The 20,900-nt window shown below is 46.5% G+C and overlaps 1 protein-coding gene across 4 annotated transcripts in view; it reads right to left on the reverse strand.

The window, feature by feature from the left end:
- SIN3A (SIN3 transcription regulator family member A) overlaps window positions 1–20,900 on the reverse strand; it is a 63,215-nt gene that overhangs the window by 4,177 nt on the left and 38,138 nt on the right. For 2 of the 4 annotated variants that reach the window (XM_075006742.1, XM_075006741.1), the window contains exons 11-20: window positions 17,764–17,974; window positions 16,063–16,179; window positions 14,643–14,881; window positions 10,723–10,906; window positions 9,501–10,074; window positions 7,770–7,939; window positions 5,076–5,249; window positions 3,826–3,918; window positions 3,343–3,437; window positions 2,526–2,751 (exon numbers count right to left, since the gene is read on the reverse strand). In XM_075006742.1, coding sequence (XP_074862843.1) covers window positions 2,526–2,751; window positions 3,343–3,437; window positions 3,826–3,918; window positions 5,076–5,249; window positions 7,770–7,939; window positions 9,501–10,074; window positions 10,723–10,906; window positions 14,643–14,881; window positions 16,063–16,179; window positions 17,764–17,974 — 2,083 coding nt within the window. The remainder of the gene's footprint in view (window positions 1–2,525; window positions 2,752–3,342; window positions 3,438–3,825; window positions 3,919–5,075; window positions 5,250–7,769; window positions 7,940–9,500; window positions 10,075–10,722; window positions 10,907–14,642; window positions 14,882–16,062; window positions 16,180–17,763; window positions 17,975–20,900) is intronic. The other 2 variants (XM_075006743.1, XM_075006744.1) reach the window with 2 other exon arrangements.

The following is a 20,900-nucleotide window of genomic DNA, read 5'->3' on the forward strand; positions in this document are numbered from 1 at the left end:
TCTTGCAACAAACCCCACTGCCAACTTCCTCCACATATTTATTCTAGGGATATCATCACTGGACCTAACCATGTTAGTTACAAGAGCAAAGGCACGTTCTTGCGCACTGCCAGCAACATTATATACGCTATTATGTGCCAACAATGCCCTGACGCTATGTACGTTGGACAGACTGGGCAAAACCTTTGCCAAAGAATAAACGGATGCAGAGCAGACATCAAGAAACTCAATACGCATAAGCTGGACAGTGAACACCACTCTGATGCTTCAATGGAGTGGGCCATTCTGTTCAAGACCTGAGAATCTGCATCCTGGAACACTGAGAATTTAACAGCAGATTAGAGCCAGAGATTTGAGAGTTAGAGTACATATTCAAATTCAACACGTTAACATGTGGTATGACCAGAGACATCTGCTACCTCATGCATTACAAGGACTGCTTCCCTTCCTCTGATGCTCATAATTATCTTAGACAGGACAATTAACATCCCCTCACCTCTCGTCCAACTTCCTTCAACCCTATTTGATTTGTCAGCATTTATTGCCTTTTTTTTGGGCCTTCCGTGCTTACAAATGTTGGTCTGTATCGGAAATGAAATTGATCTGAAGAAGTGGGTCTCTCCCACAAAAGCTCATCACCAAATAAATCATTTTGTTAGTCTTTAAAGTGCTACATTTCTGCTGCTTTGTTTTGTTTAATTACAGTGGTCAATCCCAGCAACTACTACACACATTTCCACAGCTGTGCTCTTCTCTTAGACCCGAGACTGCTGAGTGCTCAGAAGAATGTGTATTGCGACATTTCCAGGGAGGACTGCTCAAAATCAAGGCAATTTACATTACCAAGTGGAAAGCCTTGATTTAAATCCTCAATTTTAGTTAAATCTTCCATTTGTATTTCAGCTGTTTTATAAAGATACACTCATTGGTTGATAGAGCTGCTGAAACAATCTTGACTTACAACTAAATAGTCTTTAAGTAGATTTGGACATCAGTTTGCTACCTAGAAGTCTTGATCAGAGCTATATGAATTTAAGCAATTATAAAGTTTAGTGCTGTATTTTAATGGTGAATGATATATTGCTCATTTACTAGAGGAGATTAACATTTTGCTCATGTTTTGTGGCAATCTGTATTAAAACAGTAACTGAAATTTAAACAAACAATATATGAAACTTTTTTTTTTTTTATGAAAACCTTGAAAGTTTTAGATATATAAACTTTTTTAATCAAAAGAAGTTTCATATTGACAATTCAATTAAACGGGGAGTTAACTGTAGTTGGCTCAAGTGATTATTTCAAGACTATCTGGGAAATTTTTCAAATATGCCTGAGTGAAAGTGATTGGGACTTAAACTTCTCATTTCACCTACCTCTTTTGAAAAGAAGTCTCCTAAATTATCTAGGCTAACTAACTCTACCATATTTTTGAGGCTTGGTTCTCTCCATGAATCCTCCTTTATATGGAAAAGTACCCTTTAATTCAAAGTGTTTTGTTGAGGTTGCTTTTGATTTTTCTTTCGAGAAGGTCATGCACATTTCCTTTTAAATTTAAATGTTTTCTTCTAATCCTCTAACATTAAGCTTTTACATATTTTGCATTAAATCCAGATTTCATTTTATAGATTTATCTTAAAAAAACGATTTTAAAAACAGAATTTGATTTTTAAATGAAGTCTCCAAGTTTTTACCCACCCTGGAGCTTTCTGGAATTGTGCCATCACAGCAGAGATCCTGGTCACAAACCCAGCACTTTGGAGCTGCTGGACTATTCATTTGCAGAGCTCTGCAGCCCAGGAATGAGCCTAGATTTGCCCTCTGAGCGACCGCAGGGACGAGGCACATCTCCTTCAGGAGCTGAGCTTAGAGGCTATGTCAGAACACATCAGGTTTTCAGCATTTAGGCTACGTCTACACGGCGGGTGCTATTTTGGGATACAGCTGTTTCCTGAAATAGCTGCCCGCGCCTATGCAATGTGCCTGTTGCCTCAAAACAGTTTTTGAGACAACGGGCGAGTTATTCTGGCATCCCAGGAGGAGTGCAGAGATGCCTCGAACAGGGCTTTATTTCAGCACGTGGCACTGTTTAGACAGTGCCACATGCCAAAATAGCCTATTTCAAAATCTAGTTATCTCAAGCTTACGGTGCTGTGTAGACACGGCCCTACTGCTCCCCCGCCCCCAAGTAGGGGGAATAGCAGCCCACATAAGGTGGCCCTAGGCAGGAAGTTTAGAGCGAGAGCGGGCAGCTGAAAGCAGCCTGTAACAGGGGAGTTTGGGAAACACAGGGGTGGGAAAGGAAGGGTTACATCTGAGGAACATTTAGAGGAAGGTTAAAGTGTCCAGAAGACCAAACCGTGTTTGTCCAGTCCTCAAAGCAATACAGACTACCACACGTTACAGGAGAACAGCCCTCAGCCTGTGCACCCTGGTAACTTTATCTGACTCTCCCTGAAGCTTTTGTTCCCAAAGGGCCTCTGGGGAAACACCAGCTGCACATCCCATTCCTCGCACTCAGCTCCTACCTGCTGAGCACGCAGCAGAGCGGTCCTCCTGTACATGTAATCCTCCGATTTGATCACGTACACCATCTTATAGGAGTTCAGTTTGAATTTACACTCCAGCTTGTCCAAGCTCTCCACGTTCTCCATGGACTTCTTACTGTTTCCCTCCTTCCCTTCCTTCTCCTGCTGCTCCCGACCACGCTGACACTTACGGATCCGCCTCAGGTTCCTGTAAACCAGAGAATCCCTGCTGGGATTAATGCTCACCTCTCGCCACTAGCTGGGACGGATCTGGTGGCTCCAGGCCAGCCCTTCAGAAACCAAAGTACAGCTCAGAGTGGGAGGGTCACAAGTTACAGGCGTTCAAGGCTCACGTCCCTACCATAAAAGCCAACCCACTGCTGGCGGCTGTTCACAGAGAATGATGGTCTTTTCTTAGCTAGCTTGCAACCAACTCCCTGCTAACGAAATGCAGTGTGTCGCGCCTTCTGCCCTGAACCAGGGGGCTACAGTAAACCAAGGCATGCTTACAGGAAAAAAAAAGAGGGGAGCAACTAGTGACTCCCCAAACTTCTGACTTCCCCACTGCCTGTGGACTATTCCCTTCCTCAGCCACTGGAGAGCAAGAGCCAAGGTAGGTCTGTAGGTTCTTGGAGTAAACAGCAGCACAGCGTCTCTACGCACTACTCCGGGTGAACATTTTCTGACGTGCCAGAGCGCTAACAGCAAGCAAGAGACTGCAACAGCCAACCGTGTGATGGAGTAAGAGCTCTTCCCTCCACTGCCATGGGGACTCGGTCTTCACGTCCCTGTTCACAACCACAGCTTGTTCACTCACCTGGGCAGGAAGACCGGCTTCTGGGCCAGGTGCTCCCGAAGCTCAGGAGAGGTAGAATCCGAGTTGACGTACCGCTCGACGTAGTCTGACCAACGCTGAAATTGAGCGCAGAAGACAAGGGGTTGAATCGGGGACTGCTAATTTCAACCCTTCAAAGCCATCGTCCAAGGACTTAGGCTGCAAGTTATGGGGATGGAAGAAGAGCAGTCTCGGGAAACTGTATTTCACACAGGTCCTGCTCACTGTCCTCCCCAGGGGCGGACATGCTCCTGGACTATCTGGCTTTTCGAAACTGCTGACACTGGAGATGGCCATGAGGCTTGTTCAGCCCAATGCACTGAGTACACGGTCACACAATGAATGAGTTGTACAGGACCAGCAACAGAAACACAGGCAGATCTACCACCTTCATCCCATACACCCCTCTGTGAACGTTACATGCTTAATAGCAGCAGCTGAATGCAGAGAACCACCTGCTCTCACCTCTGCCTCCACTGGGTCATCAGAGTTCTCTTCTTCGGTATCCAGCAGCTCGATGGTTAACTGGACCTGGCCTCTGCTCTGAATGAACATCAGCTACAAAAAGCAGGATGCACAAGGGGACTTAGTAACAGAGGTAAGGAGAGAATCCGTCACACTTCATGCAACGGCCAGGCATAATACCGTGTGCTCCCCGCTGCTGAAAACAAGGAGGGTGGGAGCACTGGCCTGAGTTACACAGCTGGGGCCCAGGAACACGGAAGAAGTTTTGATCATGAGTGAAAAGTTCTGTATCTAAGAGGGTTCTACACTTAGCAGCAGAAGAGAATTGGTGGCTATAGGACCAGGATGCACTCAAAGAGATTTGGAACAGAAAAGCACGAACTGCTGCAGCGAACACTTGGTATTTTAGTCACACTCATACAAACCCTGCTACCCACAAAGGCTGCTCCAAATTGGGACGTGTAAAAGGGCAGAGCAAGGAGCCGCTGTTTTCGGATCGGTTTCAATGCTTTGCTTCCGTTTATTCTGAGACTCTCGGCGTGAGAGCAAACACACTACAACTATCAAAAGCCAGTATCAATGGGTTTCATTCGGTAAAGAGGGGCCTGGCCACTTCCCATTTCACAGTGACAAAACATATGAACTTGATTTTAACTGTGCATCAGGATTATTTAATGGATAGATGGCAAATATTAGTAAGAGACTGTCACAGTCTGCCATGGATGAGACAGGGAAAACCTTGGAAGGCTCCAGTGACTCACACCAGGTGAGACAAGCTCAGGTGAAAGAGAAAAAGATTAGACGCCTAATGCCAGTCAATACAGTTTGACTCTGGCTCTGGGATACTAAGAAATGTATGGAATAATCCTAGCTCTGCTTCAGGAGATGTATTTTTTCCATCTTTCTTGCAACTGTCCCATGTCTGAGGAACTCCTTATAGAAACAGTTATCTTGGTTTTTCCCACATGTTCTACCATTCCTGTCTACACTTACGTAAGCTCTTCCAAAGGCGTTATTAAGACTGACCGTCACTGAGCAGCTCCTCCAGGCTAGAAAGCACAATCAAACCTCCCTGTCAAGGTCTCTGAGCTGTGGAGGTGTCCAGAGCTCCTGGAGGCATTTGGCTAGTTGTGTAAAATGAGCAGCTCAGCCTACTCTCCTTTCTCAACAAGTTGTACTTCCCTTCCTTTCCTGACATGCTCATCCAGAGTCATCCTCCCAGCGTCAGTGTGGGTGGGTGTAGTTTTTACCTTGAAACAGTTCTCATCCGACATGAGCTGCTCGGCTTTGCGCTGGTACGTGGCCTCCACAAGAGTCCGAGATGACTGTGAGGACAGCAGGCCGCCGGTAGCACCGTTGCTGTTCTCCGACAGGTAAAGGTCCGTCACCTGCACACAGATCTCGTCGCTTACAATGTGCTGAAGCTGGGAGCAAGGAGGACATGGAGAAAGGAGTTAAACAGGGTTTTAAATGCCGCTGGACTTGGAGCGCTGCATACTGTAGAATCCCCTTTGACCCTACCCAAAGCCAGAGGGGTTTGCACGAATGGGCAGTATGGACCACCTGCCTTCTGCAGGCCAGCCTTGGAGAGAACACTGCAAAAGCAGAGCCTGCAATTAATGAAAACAAAGGAGAAAGTCTGAAACTTCAGCAATCCTCTGCACTCCCCTACTTGCATGCTGGCATGCCGACACACGTGCCGACGGCTGCATTTGAGAGGGAACCCATTTTGTCTCCCAGGGATACGTATATGCTGTGGCAGAATGCGAGAATGTCTTCACTATGAAGATCAACCTGGTCGTGGTCGATCTTTCGGAGGTTCAATTTCACTCACCTACTAGGAATGTATGAAATCAAACCAGCTAGGGTTGGCAGTCAACCCCTGTACTCAATACCGCGAGGAGTAAGGGAGAGTTTCTCCCGTTGACCTCCCGCTGCGAGGACAGCCACGTAAGTCGATTGTAGCGAAGTTGATTCTGGCTACATAATTGCCATAGTTAGAACTGTGCATCTGCAATCAACTTTAATGTCTAGCGTAGACCTGGTCTCAGGTCAGATTTCCAGTTCTGTTCTACTATACACTGTGCAAATCTCCCAGAAGCAGCAAACGAATGTGTCCTTCAGTGCAGATTAGAGGGAACACACCCTTAAAAGCTCCTGCTTCATATCTTGCCTAGCCTAACCATAATGAGGAAAAAAGGAAGTATTCTAGCTCTCTCCGTATTATCAGTGAAAAGCAATTATTTAGGTACTGGAGAGGATAGCCTCTTCCACTGTAGATCACTACCACCTACACCCACCGGAAAACACTGTGACTTTTGAAGTAAATAACGGTGCTGGAAAAGTAAAGTTACACAAAACGCATAGAAAGGAACTACGGATAATCGTTACGTGAGCATTGTGACGGAAATGTATCTGACCGGGGCGAAGTTTTAGACCAGAGAGGTATGTGGCAATGTCCATGGGAAGGGCTTGTTAGGCAGGTCTCTTGCCATGAAATCACTACACTCAATCCAAAGGTTTGTTTGCTTGGGGAGGGGAAATATAAAATTATTATTTTTAACCCCAATTTAAATCATGCACCTAAAATGAAACTGTTTGAACATCCTGCCTTTAAACTCTAATTTGTGCTTAGCAATTCTCCACAGAAATGGGACCAGCAAGGTCCCCACAGCAGGTGAGAGGCCACACTTGGGCTTACAGAGCTAAAGTGACACTAAGCAGCTGAAACCCACAAATGCGCCAGCTGCCAGTTTGGGTTCTTGTGTTTACAAATGCTTTAGCTTTTCTCAGAGCAGCAGCTCATTTCAGACGTGATCCCTTCCGATACCACATGCCACTTGGACAGCTGTAGAGAGTCTGCCTTAAAGAGTATCAGAGAGGTCGCCGTGTTAATCTGCATCTTCGAGAGCAACAAGAAGCGCTGTGGCACCTTATAGACTAACCGATATTTTGGAGCATAAGCTTTCGTGGGCAAAGACCATGCTCCAAAATATTGGTTAGTCTATAAGGTGCCACAGGACTTCTTAAGAGTGAACTTCAGCATACCCGAGGAGTCTAGCCACATGCTGGGTGGAGCACTTAGAACAGTGCAGTGCCAACACCACCATCTTTGTGGATGAGAAGCTTTACTGTAATCCCCCCGGCTGCCAGGTCACTCGATTACCTGTTCCGATCACTCTCCGAAGCACCTGGCGTTGGTGAGTGTTGGAAGACAAGATACTGGGCTAGATGGACCATTCATCTGACACCATGTGGCCAGATGGCAGAACGAGGAGTTATGGTTTGAAGTTACAGAGAGGGAGGTGCAGGTTGGATATTAGGAAAGACTATTTCACCAGGAGGGTAGTGAAGCACTAAAATGTGTTACCCAGAGAAGTGGTGGATTCTCCATCCCTAGAGGTTGTTTTTAAGTCCTGCCTTGACATAGTCATGGCTGTGATGAGTTAGTTGGGGGTGATCTTGCTTTAGGCAGGGGGCTGGACTAGATGACCCCTGTGGTTCCTTCCAGCCCTAGAATTCTATGATTAAGATTTTAGACACGTCACATTCTGAAAAAAAAAAAAATCCTCTGGGCGCACGTCGTTCCTACCCTCCAGAGAGAGGTACATTTTAAACAGAATTCTGATTATCTGAATATTCAAACTTTTGGCTTTCTACAGAAGGTTTACAAATCTACAAGAATTAGCATATTCACTGTGGCTTAGTCCACTTACTTTAGCAACTTCTTTGTTTAAGCAACATGATGCAGCTGTACTGTGAGGACACGGCAGAAGGAAGGCAAGGCACCACAGGTAGCTGGGCAACCTAAACGTCTCAACAAACCTTTTCAAGCCGCGTCGCTCAAATACATTAACACTTGTCTTGCCCCATATCTCCTGATATGTCAGACAGGCATCACCTGGCTACTACCTCCCTGTTCCCAGCCACTGGCTGCAAGTCACCTGTCGAACGATGCTCTGGATCAGCTTGTCCATGGTAAAGGCGATGTAGGCATGAATGGTGAACATCTCCCGCAGGGAATCCTCATACTGGGACGAATCCATGTTGCCATCCAGCAGGTTCCGCACCATGTCCAAGAAAGCTGGGTAGTAATCCTCCACATCAATGTCCACTAGAGGAAGAGAAGGTAGCACGAGGGTCACGTAACACACCTCAAGAGGCACCCCACAGGCCTGCTATGAGTTCAGGGAGCACAAGGGCCACATTCTGAAGGCTTTAGACAAGTTGATGAATTCCTAGAGCGATCCATGAATTACGGATAATTTTGTAAGATTTCAAATGAGAGCTTCTCAGATGAGTGCCAGGGTTGTAACCCCGTCGGAGGCTTAATGGAGTAAGGCAGAGGCAGTAGAAACATCAGCACTAAAGAGGTTCAGGGTACCAACACATTATGCACACCTTTAAAGCAGAGATCTCACCAAAAGGAGACATGAAAGCAGCTGTAGTGGGGCTCATATGATATAGATCTGTTGCACATCATGATGAAATATTTCAGGAGAACTCTCAGGTCCCAAACCATGTGTGTGCTCCCACACTGCCCAGCACCATACAGACACGGAGCCAAGGGGTCTTGAAGAATAAGGCCGAGACCATGGACAGAAGCAATTTGTCCAGGGTCATGTCATGACTAAATGGCAGAGCTGGGATTAGAACCCTGGTTTCCCGTTTCTCTGGCCAATGCCTTAACCAGCAGACTACATGCATGGTAACTGTATAGCCCCACTGAAGGCACTAATGTAGTTTCCAGAAGGTTGTCTACACCACAACAGAAATGCAGCAAGAGGAGGAAGCAAATAAAAAAAGCCATTCAGGGTACACCCAGTTTGAAACTGACACACATCCACTGTGGGATGGGCATCAAGGGAGGGGAAAAGAAAGTTTCTGGAAATAGTGGTTAAGGATCAATGTCATTTGAAAAGGAACTTGAAAAATCATCTGTGTTTTTTGGTTTTTTTAATTGCTACAGGTCTAGAGCAATAAAAACCATCCACACCCCCTCCCTCGCTTTAATCCAAATCAGCCACTTTACTCTGGTTTTAGCTGGCAGGAAACAGGCAGTTTAGCACAGTAGCTTCATCATCACTAAGGAAACCCTCCCTGGGGGATTCTAAAAACAGTTGTGTCCTGAGACCACTCAGATACCACTAACACTGTAGCAGAAAATGGAAGACCAAGAAGGCTTTTTACTAGTCTACCTAAGCCCGTGCTGCCCTGGTTCCTTTTAGTCAGTAAGTCATTGTGAAGACCAGTTTAAAAGGGGAGACACTTTTCAAAAGTGCTGTGTCTTGTCAGGGGCTGACTCCTCCACTGATTTATTTCATAACAAGTTTGAGGGCAGAGCAGATACTTATTTACATTCAGCTTGTAAATCCACAAGAGAGGGAAAAATAGCAAAACTCCTCTGGCCAGGACTATTAAAGCAAGAGAAAGCAGCACACCTCTCCCACACAGTCCCATGAAGTAGGCTCAGATCTAGAGACCTCCTCCTTGGTAACACGCTGTGCTACAGTCAGTGCCCGCCAGCTTCCTACTGAGACATTATATATCAGTAGGTGAGTGGGGAGCAACACAGATTGCTCAGACACCAGGAGACAAAGCACCAGCTCCACACTCTGCAAATTAAAGCAACCAGGTCACAAATGCCCTCCCCCTTGTCAGACCCACGCACTCACTGGGCTCCTTGAGTCGCAGCTGGATTGCTGGACTGTCGCTCTTGTCTCGTTTGATGCCTAGCACCTCCCGTTCCCACTCCCTTTCCCGGTTCTCCTCTTCGATCTGCCGTTCGGCCTGGGTGCAAATCCGCAGCAGCCGCAAACACAGGAGTTGGTGAAGCCGCATGAAGATGTACCAGTTGTTGTTGACGTAGAAAAGGTTGTACGCTTCGTCCACCCCCCGAAGCTTCTGGGCTGCCGTGTTGCTGAAGAGCAGCTTGGCTTTCGGGGGGCTGCTTCCAACCCCGTTGTGCTTTTTTGCAGCCCCGGTGGCTTCATCCACATCCATTTCCTCCTCCTCTTCCTCCTCCACGTCGGAGAGCTCGCCCCGCTGAGCGAACAGCAAGTCTGGAATGAAGTGGTACATAATCTGCTTGATTTTGTACTTGTCCTCCTTCTGGATTCCTGTCTGCCGTTTCACGTGGTGGATGATCAGAGAAGCAGCATCCTCCAGGATTTGCTTGTCTTCATAGGCTAGGGACAGGTGTGGACCTATGGGAACTCCAGCATTATCTTCTGATGCCTGTTCTTGCCTCTGAGGGTGGAGAAAAACACAGAACATGAGCGAGTCTCACACAGGCAGTTACTCTGAGGGGCAGCTGTGCTAGTCTGTAACATCCCAAAAAACAAGCAGTCCTGTGGCACCTGAGAGACTAACAGATTTGTTAGCTCATGAGCTTTTGTGGGTAAAACTTACTAGGTCTCCAAGAGGCCTGTACAAAGCACTGCCGATGAACTGATTTAATCTTTCGTTACAACCCCAAGCCCTAAAGGAGAAGGCTTGAAGATAACGCTATCCATCACAACCACTCAAGTTCTGGTGTTAAGGGCCTATGTATTATGTACGAGCACGCACACCCTCCACAGCTCGTTCTGTCATCTCCCTTCCCTGAACCTGTGGCTGTCTTACCATCAAAGGGTCTCTGTTTCCAAAAGAGGTGAGTCATCAGTTTCCTCACGTGCTAATTCAGCCACTCTGTAGTAACAGCTGCCACTCACTACCATGACCAGCCAAGCAGGCTGCATTCCTTCCAAAATCTGGTGGCCACAAACGGCTGAGAGGGATACAAATGCTACAGTAGATCCCGGCATTCAAGATGGGAGAGGGGGAAAGAGGGAGAGGTAAGGGCACATTCTCAGGGCCTGACAGCTGATCAGACACCACGACCAGTGACCATCTTACCTCATCGTAGATGCTCTCAATCTCATTGAGGAGGCTCTTTGACCTCAGGACCTTGGTGTCGTTCTGTTTGAAGTTGATGCCCTGGTGATCCAGAGATTTCAGGTAATATTTCTCATTCTGCTCCCTCCAGACCTTGTTGAATCCTCTCTGGGCTTCTCGCCACTCCTCCTCTTTCATCTTTAACCTTAGCAACAAAAACCAGAAAGCAAGCTTTGAGATGCTGAGACACCATGCTGGTGGGTGCAGAAGAAAACCCACTGAACCGGCAGAAGTCTTCTGAAGGAGTTCAAATCAGAGAGAACCCGCCTTGCAAGTTTCTGTAGAAACAGACTTGATACTTTAGATTGGTTTGGGGGCTATGTTATCATACAGGTTAAGCAGTCCACCCGTTTGTGGAAAGTGCGGCTAACTGGGCTGCAGAGGGCACCCAAGAGCACAAACCAAACTTTTGTTTCCTCCCATGTAGCTACAGCAGCGGTTCCCAACCTTTTCCAGACAGGGACTCATTGTGACAATGGAAGAGGACTTGGTGACCCACAGTAATTCAAAAACCGGGGGTGGGGGTGCAGAGCTGTAACCAGCTGATTTTGCACCTGAGGCAAGAATATAAAATTGTGCCCCCTCAAGTTATTTCATAGAAAAGGGGAAATTACTCAACCCCAAATGGCTCCCCCTGGCTTAAACCCCACAAATCGGGGGCTTGGGGAGTCACACTCAGGGCTGGGAGTCACTCACAGGATGGAGGGAGCTAGGGGAGACACAGGGACCCCTACGACTAGAAGCTGGATGGGGTGCAGAGCCCCGGACAGCAGCACCAGCTGTGGAAACCCTGCTGGGGTCTTGGGAGACCCCATTTCCTGCAGAGGCTGGAAGCCAGGGAGCTGATCAGCTCTGTCCTCCCTCCTTCCCAACCTCCTAGTCAGGGCCTCACCTTACCTGAGCTGGGCGCTGCTCCTCAGGTATGCACTTCTCTGCCCTGCAGCTGAAATGGTTCTCAATGTAATTGATTGGCTTACCTGCCTGTTAATCCAATTAAGAAGTTGAGAACCACTTCAGGAGTGGGAACGGCTTCTCAATAGCCACCTGTGGAGCTGCGCTGCCCTGCCCTGCCCAGCCCAGCCCAGCCCAGCAGATGACCCTTTTGAAATGTAATCGCCACCCATATTTGGGTCTTGACCTGTAGGTTGGGAAACCCTGCCCTACAGAGTCCCAGGACCAGTTCTGGGGTCAATGTCAACATCCCAGAATTCTGCACTGTGAGGAGGGGCTACCAAAACCAGAAATCTCAGCTGTTGTAACCAGCTGGCCCCAGAAGTCCCAGGTATCTGTGACATCCCACAACTTAATACATGGGTTTAAACAGTTGCCAGACATCCAGAGCTCTCAAGCTCTTCTGACACTTTTTATGATCCTGTAATCAGATATTCTTTTCACCCCATGCAACACAGGCACAACAAAACTCTGAACCTCTCAGCCAGCCTAGAGGAAAGAAGTCAGTTCTGTCACTTCACGAGTGCCCCATAACTAGCTTCATCACACAAAGGAAAAACAAGTTGGAAAAAAACCCCAAAAAAACCAGACATTCCTCTACCTCTCTTATGCTGCCATAATAGGGGAAAAAAGCCAGCTTTGTCTTCACTGAGGAGTAAGAAATCACATTACACAACTAGGCCGCCTAGAAACTTTTTATGAAACTTGGGAACTTTGCAGAGAGGTAACTGTTGAACATTCCAGGGGTCTAGAAGCACACGGATCCAGAAGTACCTCCTACTGGGCAGTACCTTCTCAGAACTGCAGACCACTCCCAAATCCTGGTCCCTAAGACCACCCCCTCACAGCATTGTCCTCTCCTTTCAGCTCATTTCTTTATCTCTAGTTGTCATATGATGCCCTTTTTCAGTGGAGCAACGGATTCTGCAGAGAGCTTCAACAGAAAGGCAACTCCTTCTGGACAGGAGTTCTGCAGTTTTTTAATGGACCCGAATTCTGACTGGGGCATTAAGAAGCTGCCACAACAAAGGACCACCAATCCACAGTTACAATGCTAGCGGGAATTCCTTTTCTTTCTAATTATCCTTTGTTCTGCATTGTTAGAAATGTATCTGTGAAGTGGGAACGTACGAGGACATGATTCCATTAAAATGCTGTTGAAACCTTTTGCTGTGCAAATCCAGAGCCAGCCAGGAGGACAGAGGAGTTATGAAGAACACAAAAGGTTAGTTTCCGTTCATTTATGGGCCATCCTCTCCAGCTGATTAAGTAGGGCACTTCCTGCACATACTCCTTCAGTAGTTCAACTTCCACCTTCTCTTTGCAGCTCACTGACCACACTCAAGGAATTGAGAGGAAAAGACCCCACAAACTCAGGCAGGAATGTCACATGAGGACTATTTGGGGGGTTTTGCTCTTGCTCTACTCCATTGCAGCTGTCCTCAACGGTTAAAACAAGAGAGCGCTAGGGAAGTTCTTTCAAAGTCTTGTGCTGAGGGTCTCGGATACTACAGAAAGAGTCCTGCACAGATGGTACTAGAGAGTAACGCCTTTCATCTGCACTGACTATCCACTGCTCTGCATGTGACCAAGCAAACAGCAGCAGAACTCATGTTCTGCACCGCTCTGCGGAAGCCTCTCTGATACCACCATCTCTCAAATCTCATCATCATCAGCCACTTCTCCCCTTGCCTCATCTCTCCACCCCCTCCCTCCAACTCATCCCTGAGCCCTTTACGATGGAGACGTCCTTTTCGGGAGTGGGCGTCCAGAACACAGAACTCGGGGGGGGGGGGGGGGATCTGTTCATTTTTTCCACATACAGCAATAGCATATTTGTGACAATTCATAACAGAGACTGAGGATGTACACAAAGTGTCTGTCAACTGCCTCTCTTCCTGTTCAAGGGCACACGGGTGACCTGGAATCTAGAGATCACAGTTCAGGAACTTACCCTTTAAAAATGTTGTGTCCAACTTTTGACTTACCTTCCACTCTCCCCAGTGCCTTATCACAGTGCTGATTTTTGATATAATCCCTCCCACCAAGCAAGCTGGACTCCTACTTACTGCGACGGGTACCACAAGCACTCCGGCACAGGAGAGATTTAAGTGCCACCCAGAAGATTAGCAGAACACCCATAGTCAGCAGTAAGCATTTCTCTTGGTGCTACACATCCTGACATGCCTTGATTCACACCACAAGATGTATTGCACCCATGGATGGGAACAAGAGAGGAAACACTGGCTACCACTCAATTGTTTGACTGCAGTTATTTCTTGATTCAATACTGGAGTGCTATTCAGGAGCAAGTCAATAACCTCTCCGCTTGCGTAGTTACCAACTAGCTATTCCAAGGAGTCGCCATTTTAAAAACACTCAAAAACTCCACCTCCTCACCTTATCCAAAGGCTGACAGTTTGTATGTGGGGAGTTGGAATTGCCCATCATAATTATTTGAGACTGGTGTCTCTGTCCCCTCTCAAAGTTATGCACTCATTTCCTTTTTCTGACCTAGAGGCTGGCAACAGAACCCAATTAGTATTCTTTGAGTTGCAATTTGAATCCAATGCAGACTTAGAAGCCTTGTTCACTTTTGTAGCTTTATAATCAAACTGATCTGTGTTCCAATCTGACAACAGAGGACCCCACCCCAGATGGATTACTGAAGTCACAGCTGTGTTATGTTGGGCAGGAAAAATAAAAAAAAAAACATACCCTGCTGGCAGGGCCAGTGACGCCCTGGCTTTAATGTACACAGTAGCTGGGCATACGATTTACAGCTTACTAGGCTATAAGAAGCACCTGCCTTGCTCAGACGGAATGCTTTCCTGGACTGGAGCCTCTGCCTATATGCAAGTTTCGATGGTGCCTAGCATCCAATGAGTTTTACTGAAACACAAGCAATAACGCTAAAACTTGGAAAGTACCTTTTCAGCACAATAGGAACAGCAACTGATGGGTTCTTCCTCAGACCATCTATGATGTCGGCCGCTTTGTCAGCATATATCCTCTGCAGCGCCTTACGGTGGATCACCTCTGAGGCGCCCCCCAGAGTGTTGTCCAGCCGGAATTTGGCTTGCTCCTCGGCAGACAAGCGGGAGAGTTTCTTCTGGATCGCCTCTAAGACTCTGATTGTTGCCAGGTTGGTCTCCAAGACAACATCCAGCTGAAAGGGAAGGTGCATTACCCATGGTACCTTAGATTAAAGAAACAAGTTACTTTCTGGAAATTTGGGTGAGGTGTACAACCCGGACCTACACTGGTGTAACTACAACGCTCAGCATGGATTTCTTTTCGCTCCTTGGGCAATGCAGTTATATCGACCTCACCCCCATGTAGATGGCATCATGTCAAAAGGGAAAGGCTCTCCTCCTGACATCTCTCAGGGCGATGGATTAACTACGCTGACAGGAGAAGCTCTCCCTTCAGCACAGGATCTTCTTTTAGCACTGTATCCATCACAGATGTTTTAAGTGTAGAATTACCCTAACATTTAAGTCATGCAAAACAAGAACATAATACTTCAGTTTTGCATCCTTCCACAAGTCGTCACAGGCTACCAACATGCTACCATGTGTGAGAGGTACACAGCTGACATCAACACAACAAAAGGAGGTGATAAATCTTAGCCCAGGCAAGTAACAGCTGTGCTGATTTCCATTGGGCGTGTCCCTCATTTAACACTCCGTGAATGTCACTTTTCAGACTTAACATGGGCATTTGTAAGACGCATCAATTATGCATTGGCCGCTGAACGGCTTCACTGGGATGGCGTAAGCAGCAGAGAGAGAAAGCTGTGCCACAGTTGCTGACGGATGAAAAGTCAATGGATTCCTGGGGAAGGGGTTGGTGATCAGAAGCCGGAACACAGATTTTGCTTCTTGTATTCAGAGAGGCTGAGGAGTCCTTCATGGGGAGCATAACCATGTCCACCCAGGGACAAGTGGTAATGGGCTTAACATGCAGCATGGAAGAGTTAGGTTAGATACTATGAAACCCTTCTAAGGATTTGAGGAGACAAACATTGAAATAGGTTTCCAGGGAAGACTGTGGACTCCCCAGCAGCAGAGATTTGCAAAAATAGACTGGAAAAATCTTCTGCCAGGGACAGCCTAGAGTTACTTGGTCCACGTCAGGGCAGGGGACTAGACTTGATTTCTTCAAGTCCTTTCCAGTTCTACATTTTATGATACTATGATCTTACAAGCAGGTGAGATGTGCAAACCCTCCTACCCTCAGCCCCAAAACCCAATTCCAGGCATCAGCGTTTAAGACTATTGTACCATGCAGCTAACTTGTTCACAGAACTCCAAGCTTTCCAAGAAATTAATTTAAGAGAATTTCTACCTCAAAACGCTCATCCTCACATCGGTAGATGTGTTCTTCGTATTGTGTCTTCTTGGAGCTGACAAAGGTGGAATCCTCAGACCACGAAGGGAAGGAGACCCAAGTATCATTCAAAACCTTAGGTGAAGGAGAAAAGCAGAAGACTGATGGATCTTTTCTGTAAGCCATCACTGTAGCAGACACCCAAGTTTATATTATCACAGCTTTCTCTGACAAAGCATCTCAGATTCCCCATCTCCATTATCTTGCGTCTTTTCCTGGGTAAGCCACAGGACCCCATAGCCAAAATGCATCCTTCTGGGCATGCTGCAAAAGCCAGGTGATTTGACATGGTCTGGGGGAACCCTGAGGTTTTTCCTCCCCGGCAAGTCAAAGAGAAGGGTGGAAAGTAGTTTTTCTGCTGCTTTGGTTTTACTGGTTGGCTGAGTTAAGTCAGTTGTATGAATATGATTATGTAACGATGCTGGGTGGTCTCACTGGGTTATTGGAAGTACAACTAATTGTTAAGGCGTCTATGGCTTTTTGTATGGACTTTAAGTCTAGATATAAGCCTAGTTAGATGCCTAAATCCATATTTTTGTACCTTGACTCCAAGGTCTCAAGCAAGTGAAACTTCCACTAACTTTACTGGGAGCTTGGGTTCTCAGGCCTCAGCCAAGCAGAGCTGATAAATTTGGCCGACTTTTAGAGACCCTGAAATGTGAAAGACTGGATCACTGAACTCATGCAAGGAAAGGTTTGTAAAAGGTACCACCGACGAGTTATAGTTTAGTTTTCAAAATGATGAAACTGGTTGTCATCATACTATTTTAAGACGCCTTCCTACCATTAGTCCAACTAAATGCTCGTCACCTACAAACACAAACACCGCCATTCGCAGGTAAACGATTGGCTACATCCTGCCTGCCTTCCTTCCTCCCTCCCTCCCTGACATCATGAGCAAAGCACTGCTTATCCCCTCACGTGGGCTCTTGTGGCAACATGTTTGTTGTGACAAAGACTTTCGAAGCCACCGAGGCAAGAGACTGAGATGTGCCCTGGGGTCTTCCTCTTCTCCAGGAAATTCCCTTGTGGGATCTTAGCTGCCCTCCTAGAAAAGACCCTGACTCACCCACATCAGAACTACACCCATTCCTCAGCTAGCCAGGTAAAACACTACTAGCCAGCACAATTCCTGCATTGATCAAAAAAGGTCACTACAGAGCACTGCAAGGACTGGGAACACAGAATGACCCTGCGGAGCCTCCTACCAGGAGACCAGAAGTTGAAGTTTTGGTTATTGATCTGTAAACTGGACAGATTCCCTACAGATGACACATTCTGAGAAGCCCATAAAATCTGTCTCGTGCACACATACACAGCACAGCTGAAATTCAGGAAAACTTTATGGGCTTCTCAGGCTATGCAAATTTGGAAAGAATCTCTCTTACACATACATATGGATGGTAAGAACATTTCTACCAAATGAGGCAAAGGATCTGTGATCATGAAATTAAAGCTTACGTTATGATGCACATGGGATGAAGTAATGTTACACTGGCAACCTTTAGTATTTCTCAACTTCTGACTTCTTGACTTTGCAACTTCTCAGCCTTTGAGTTACGCAGTCAATTGTACCTTCCCGTCAGCTATCACTCAAGTCCTAGCAAACTGGAAACAGACTTCACTCAGCATGCAATTGTTCTGGCTAGGAAGACTTACCTCCTTGCACAGTGGAGTCCGCCCAGTGCACTTGGGCTGCTGGTAACTCTTGGGCAAGGCTCGGTAGCTGGAGCCCAGTCTCTTACAAGAGGCATAGTCTATCTCCATGGCAATCCCCTCTGTAGCCCGTTCTTTTGGAAATGACTCCATGTGAACAGACTCCTTGTAACCCAGGAAGTTTTTAAACCAAGTGAAAAGCTCTGGGAATTTCCTATGGGGGGAAAAACAACATACAAGCAAGCAATGAAAACTGAAGCAACTTTGAAATCAACATACCAGTGCTCTTGGGTATTGGATCAGAGCTGTCCCTTGACAAAGACTGTCCAAGATGGCCCTTGGAAGTCATAATCTGGGGACAAGAGACTCTTGGCCACTCAATTCCACTCTGGGGTAGCCAGCGGAGAAAGTGGTTCTGTTCTTCTTTGGAGGGCTCCCGCCTCTATTCATCATGGAAGATTTTTTTTTCCGGGACAGGGGAGACACGGCAAATGCCTTTCCACCTGAGATGATGTTGCCATGATGTCCGAGATCAAAAGGAGAAAATACAACCACTACAACACTCTTCCTCTGTCCCATAACGCAGCCTCCAAGACAGTGAGGAGATGTGGAGCTGTAGCAGCAGCTTCTCCCACAGGGAAGATGGGATTTGCCTGGCAAATCCATGATAATATTTTCAACCTGAAACCTCTGATTACTTGGGTTCCATAGGTTAGCTACCAGCCATCTGGCTTTCCTATCTGCCACTCAACCGTAAGAGATGGATGATCTCTTGATAGGAAATGGACAAAGATGTTGAGAAAGGATTCTAGGACTTCACTGAAAGAGTGTGTCTCACAGCACCAAAGCCTCAGCTGGCCTCTTAAAAAAAAACAAACAAACAAACAAACAAAAAAAACAACGAACTAGTCATACCCTGAGATACCCCCATTCGAGTTACGAGAATCTGACTTTACGCGAGTTTCATTTAACACCCCCTACTTCAGCTTATGAGGCATTTCTTCGCACTTAGGAGGATAGACTTGGAGGCTGGCAGCTCTGGTAGGCAAGCACCAAGGGGATGGAGTCGGCTGCATTGGTCTTGACAAAGAGGTATAGCCCCTCGCCAGCCGGGGGCCCCCTGTGCCTGCCTAGCTCCCCACGCAGCCAGCACCTGGCAGTGCCCCCTCCCCACTTAACCTCAGCTGCGCTCAGGCCAGGCTGCCTCCCCATGCCCTGCTCTGCCCTGCCTGCCCCTTGCACCGGATTTAATGGGATTTGGTGTTGCTGTAGCATAAATGGGTGTACATTTTGGGGCTCAGGAATGCATAAAATTTTTTCCCATTGAAATTAATGGCAATTACATTTTTGACTTATGAGAATTCGCCCTAAGAGGGGTTTTTCAGGAACGAATTACCCTCGTAAGGCGGGGGAAGACTGCATATTCTTTTGCAGTGTTAGATGGGAAACACCAGCTGGCATGCAAGCACAGACATGTTGATACCTGAAGACCATGAAGCAGATTCTGCTTGTGAAAAAATAAATCTTACTCTTGGAAGACTATTAGAAACTAAAGCCCACACGGGGTCACCCCCCTCAGCTCCCCCTTCAGGTTGCCAGTGATCCTGATGCATAATAAGGAAAGGAAGGATATATGGCTAGTAAGGTGTTAGATATGGTCTCACCAGATCAACCCATACACACACCAGAGAAATATACAGCCTAGATGAGCCTAGTACATGGGCGCACAACTGGTTAGAAGAGCATACTTAGAGAGTAATTATCAATGGTTCACAATCAAACTGCCAGGGATATCATGAGGGGTCTCTCAAAGATCTCTCCTGGGTCTGGTCCTGTTCAGTATCCCCATAAATGAGCTGGATGATGGCAGACAGGGCGCTTATAAAGTTCGTGGACGATACCAGGCAAGGAAGGGTTGCACATTCTTTAGAGTACAAGATTAGGATTCAAAATGGTCCTGGCAAACCAGAGAAGTAGTCTGAAATAACCAGATGAAATTCAACAAGGACAAATGCAAAATATTACACTTTGGAACAAAGAATCAATTGTAAAGAAACAAAACAGGAAAGGACAGCCTAGAAGAAGTACTGCAGAAAAGGATCTAGGGGTTACAGTGGACCATAAATTACACACGAGTGTAATGCTGCTGCAGAAAAAGCGAACTTCACTCTGGTCTGTATTAGCAGGAGCACTGTAAGCTACACACAATGAGTTCTTCCAATTCTCCTAAGCACTGATAAGGCCTCAACTGAAGTACACATCTAGTTCTGGGGCACCACACTTCGGAAAATATGCGAACAAACTGGAGAAAGTCCAGGAGGGCAACAAAAATGATTAAAGATCTAGAAAACATACCTCTGAGGAAAGATTAAAAAACATGGGTTTGCAGAGTTGGGAGAAGACTGACCGGAGGACAGGATAACAGTCTTCAAGTACATAATATATTCTTCTAAAGAAGAGGGTGATAAATTCAACCACTGAGGACAGGACAAGTAGAGGCCTTAAATTGCAACACGGGAGACTTAAGTTAGACATTAGATCTGTAAGGATGGTTAAGCACTGGAACAAATTATCTAGACAGGCTGTGGAATCTCCACCCTCAGAGGTTTTTGAGAAAAGGCTGGACAATCACCTGTCAAGCATGATCTAGACAATACTTAGTTCTGTTTCAGTGCAGGAACCAGACTAGATAACCGGCTGAGGTCCCTTCCACGCCCACATTTCTCTGATCTCATACAAAGCTCTAGCAACAAGAGAAAGTTCTACTCTGGTTACTAATGTTAACCATCTCATTTATTGCATTTGTCATGATACGACAGAGGGACTAACATGACCAGCTCTAAGACAACTAAGTGAGCATTACCATATCTTTCCAGATTTAGTCCTTGCTATGGCTAAGAATGTACAAGACAGATGAGAGGACAAGCCATTTTTAAAAGTTTTGTTTTACTGATTTAGGTCTAATCCTTTACTTTCTCTGGGTAACATTAGACTCTCTTAGTGACCCCAAATTTGCCAAGTTTCAATGATGCAGAACAAAAGATTCAAAGCTATTTGTGGCAGTCTATTATGTTTTGTTTGTACGGCAGCCAGAACGAGGCTCTGGTCTTGATCTAATTTATCATCTTCTCTGCCTCCTT

Source organism: Carettochelys insculpta, chromosome 12, assembly GCF_033958435.1.
Source record: "Carettochelys insculpta isolate YL-2023 chromosome 12, ASM3395843v1, whole genome shotgun sequence".
In the NCBI taxonomy this organism is placed as follows: Eukaryota; Metazoa; Chordata; order Testudines; family Carettochelyidae; genus Carettochelys; species Carettochelys insculpta.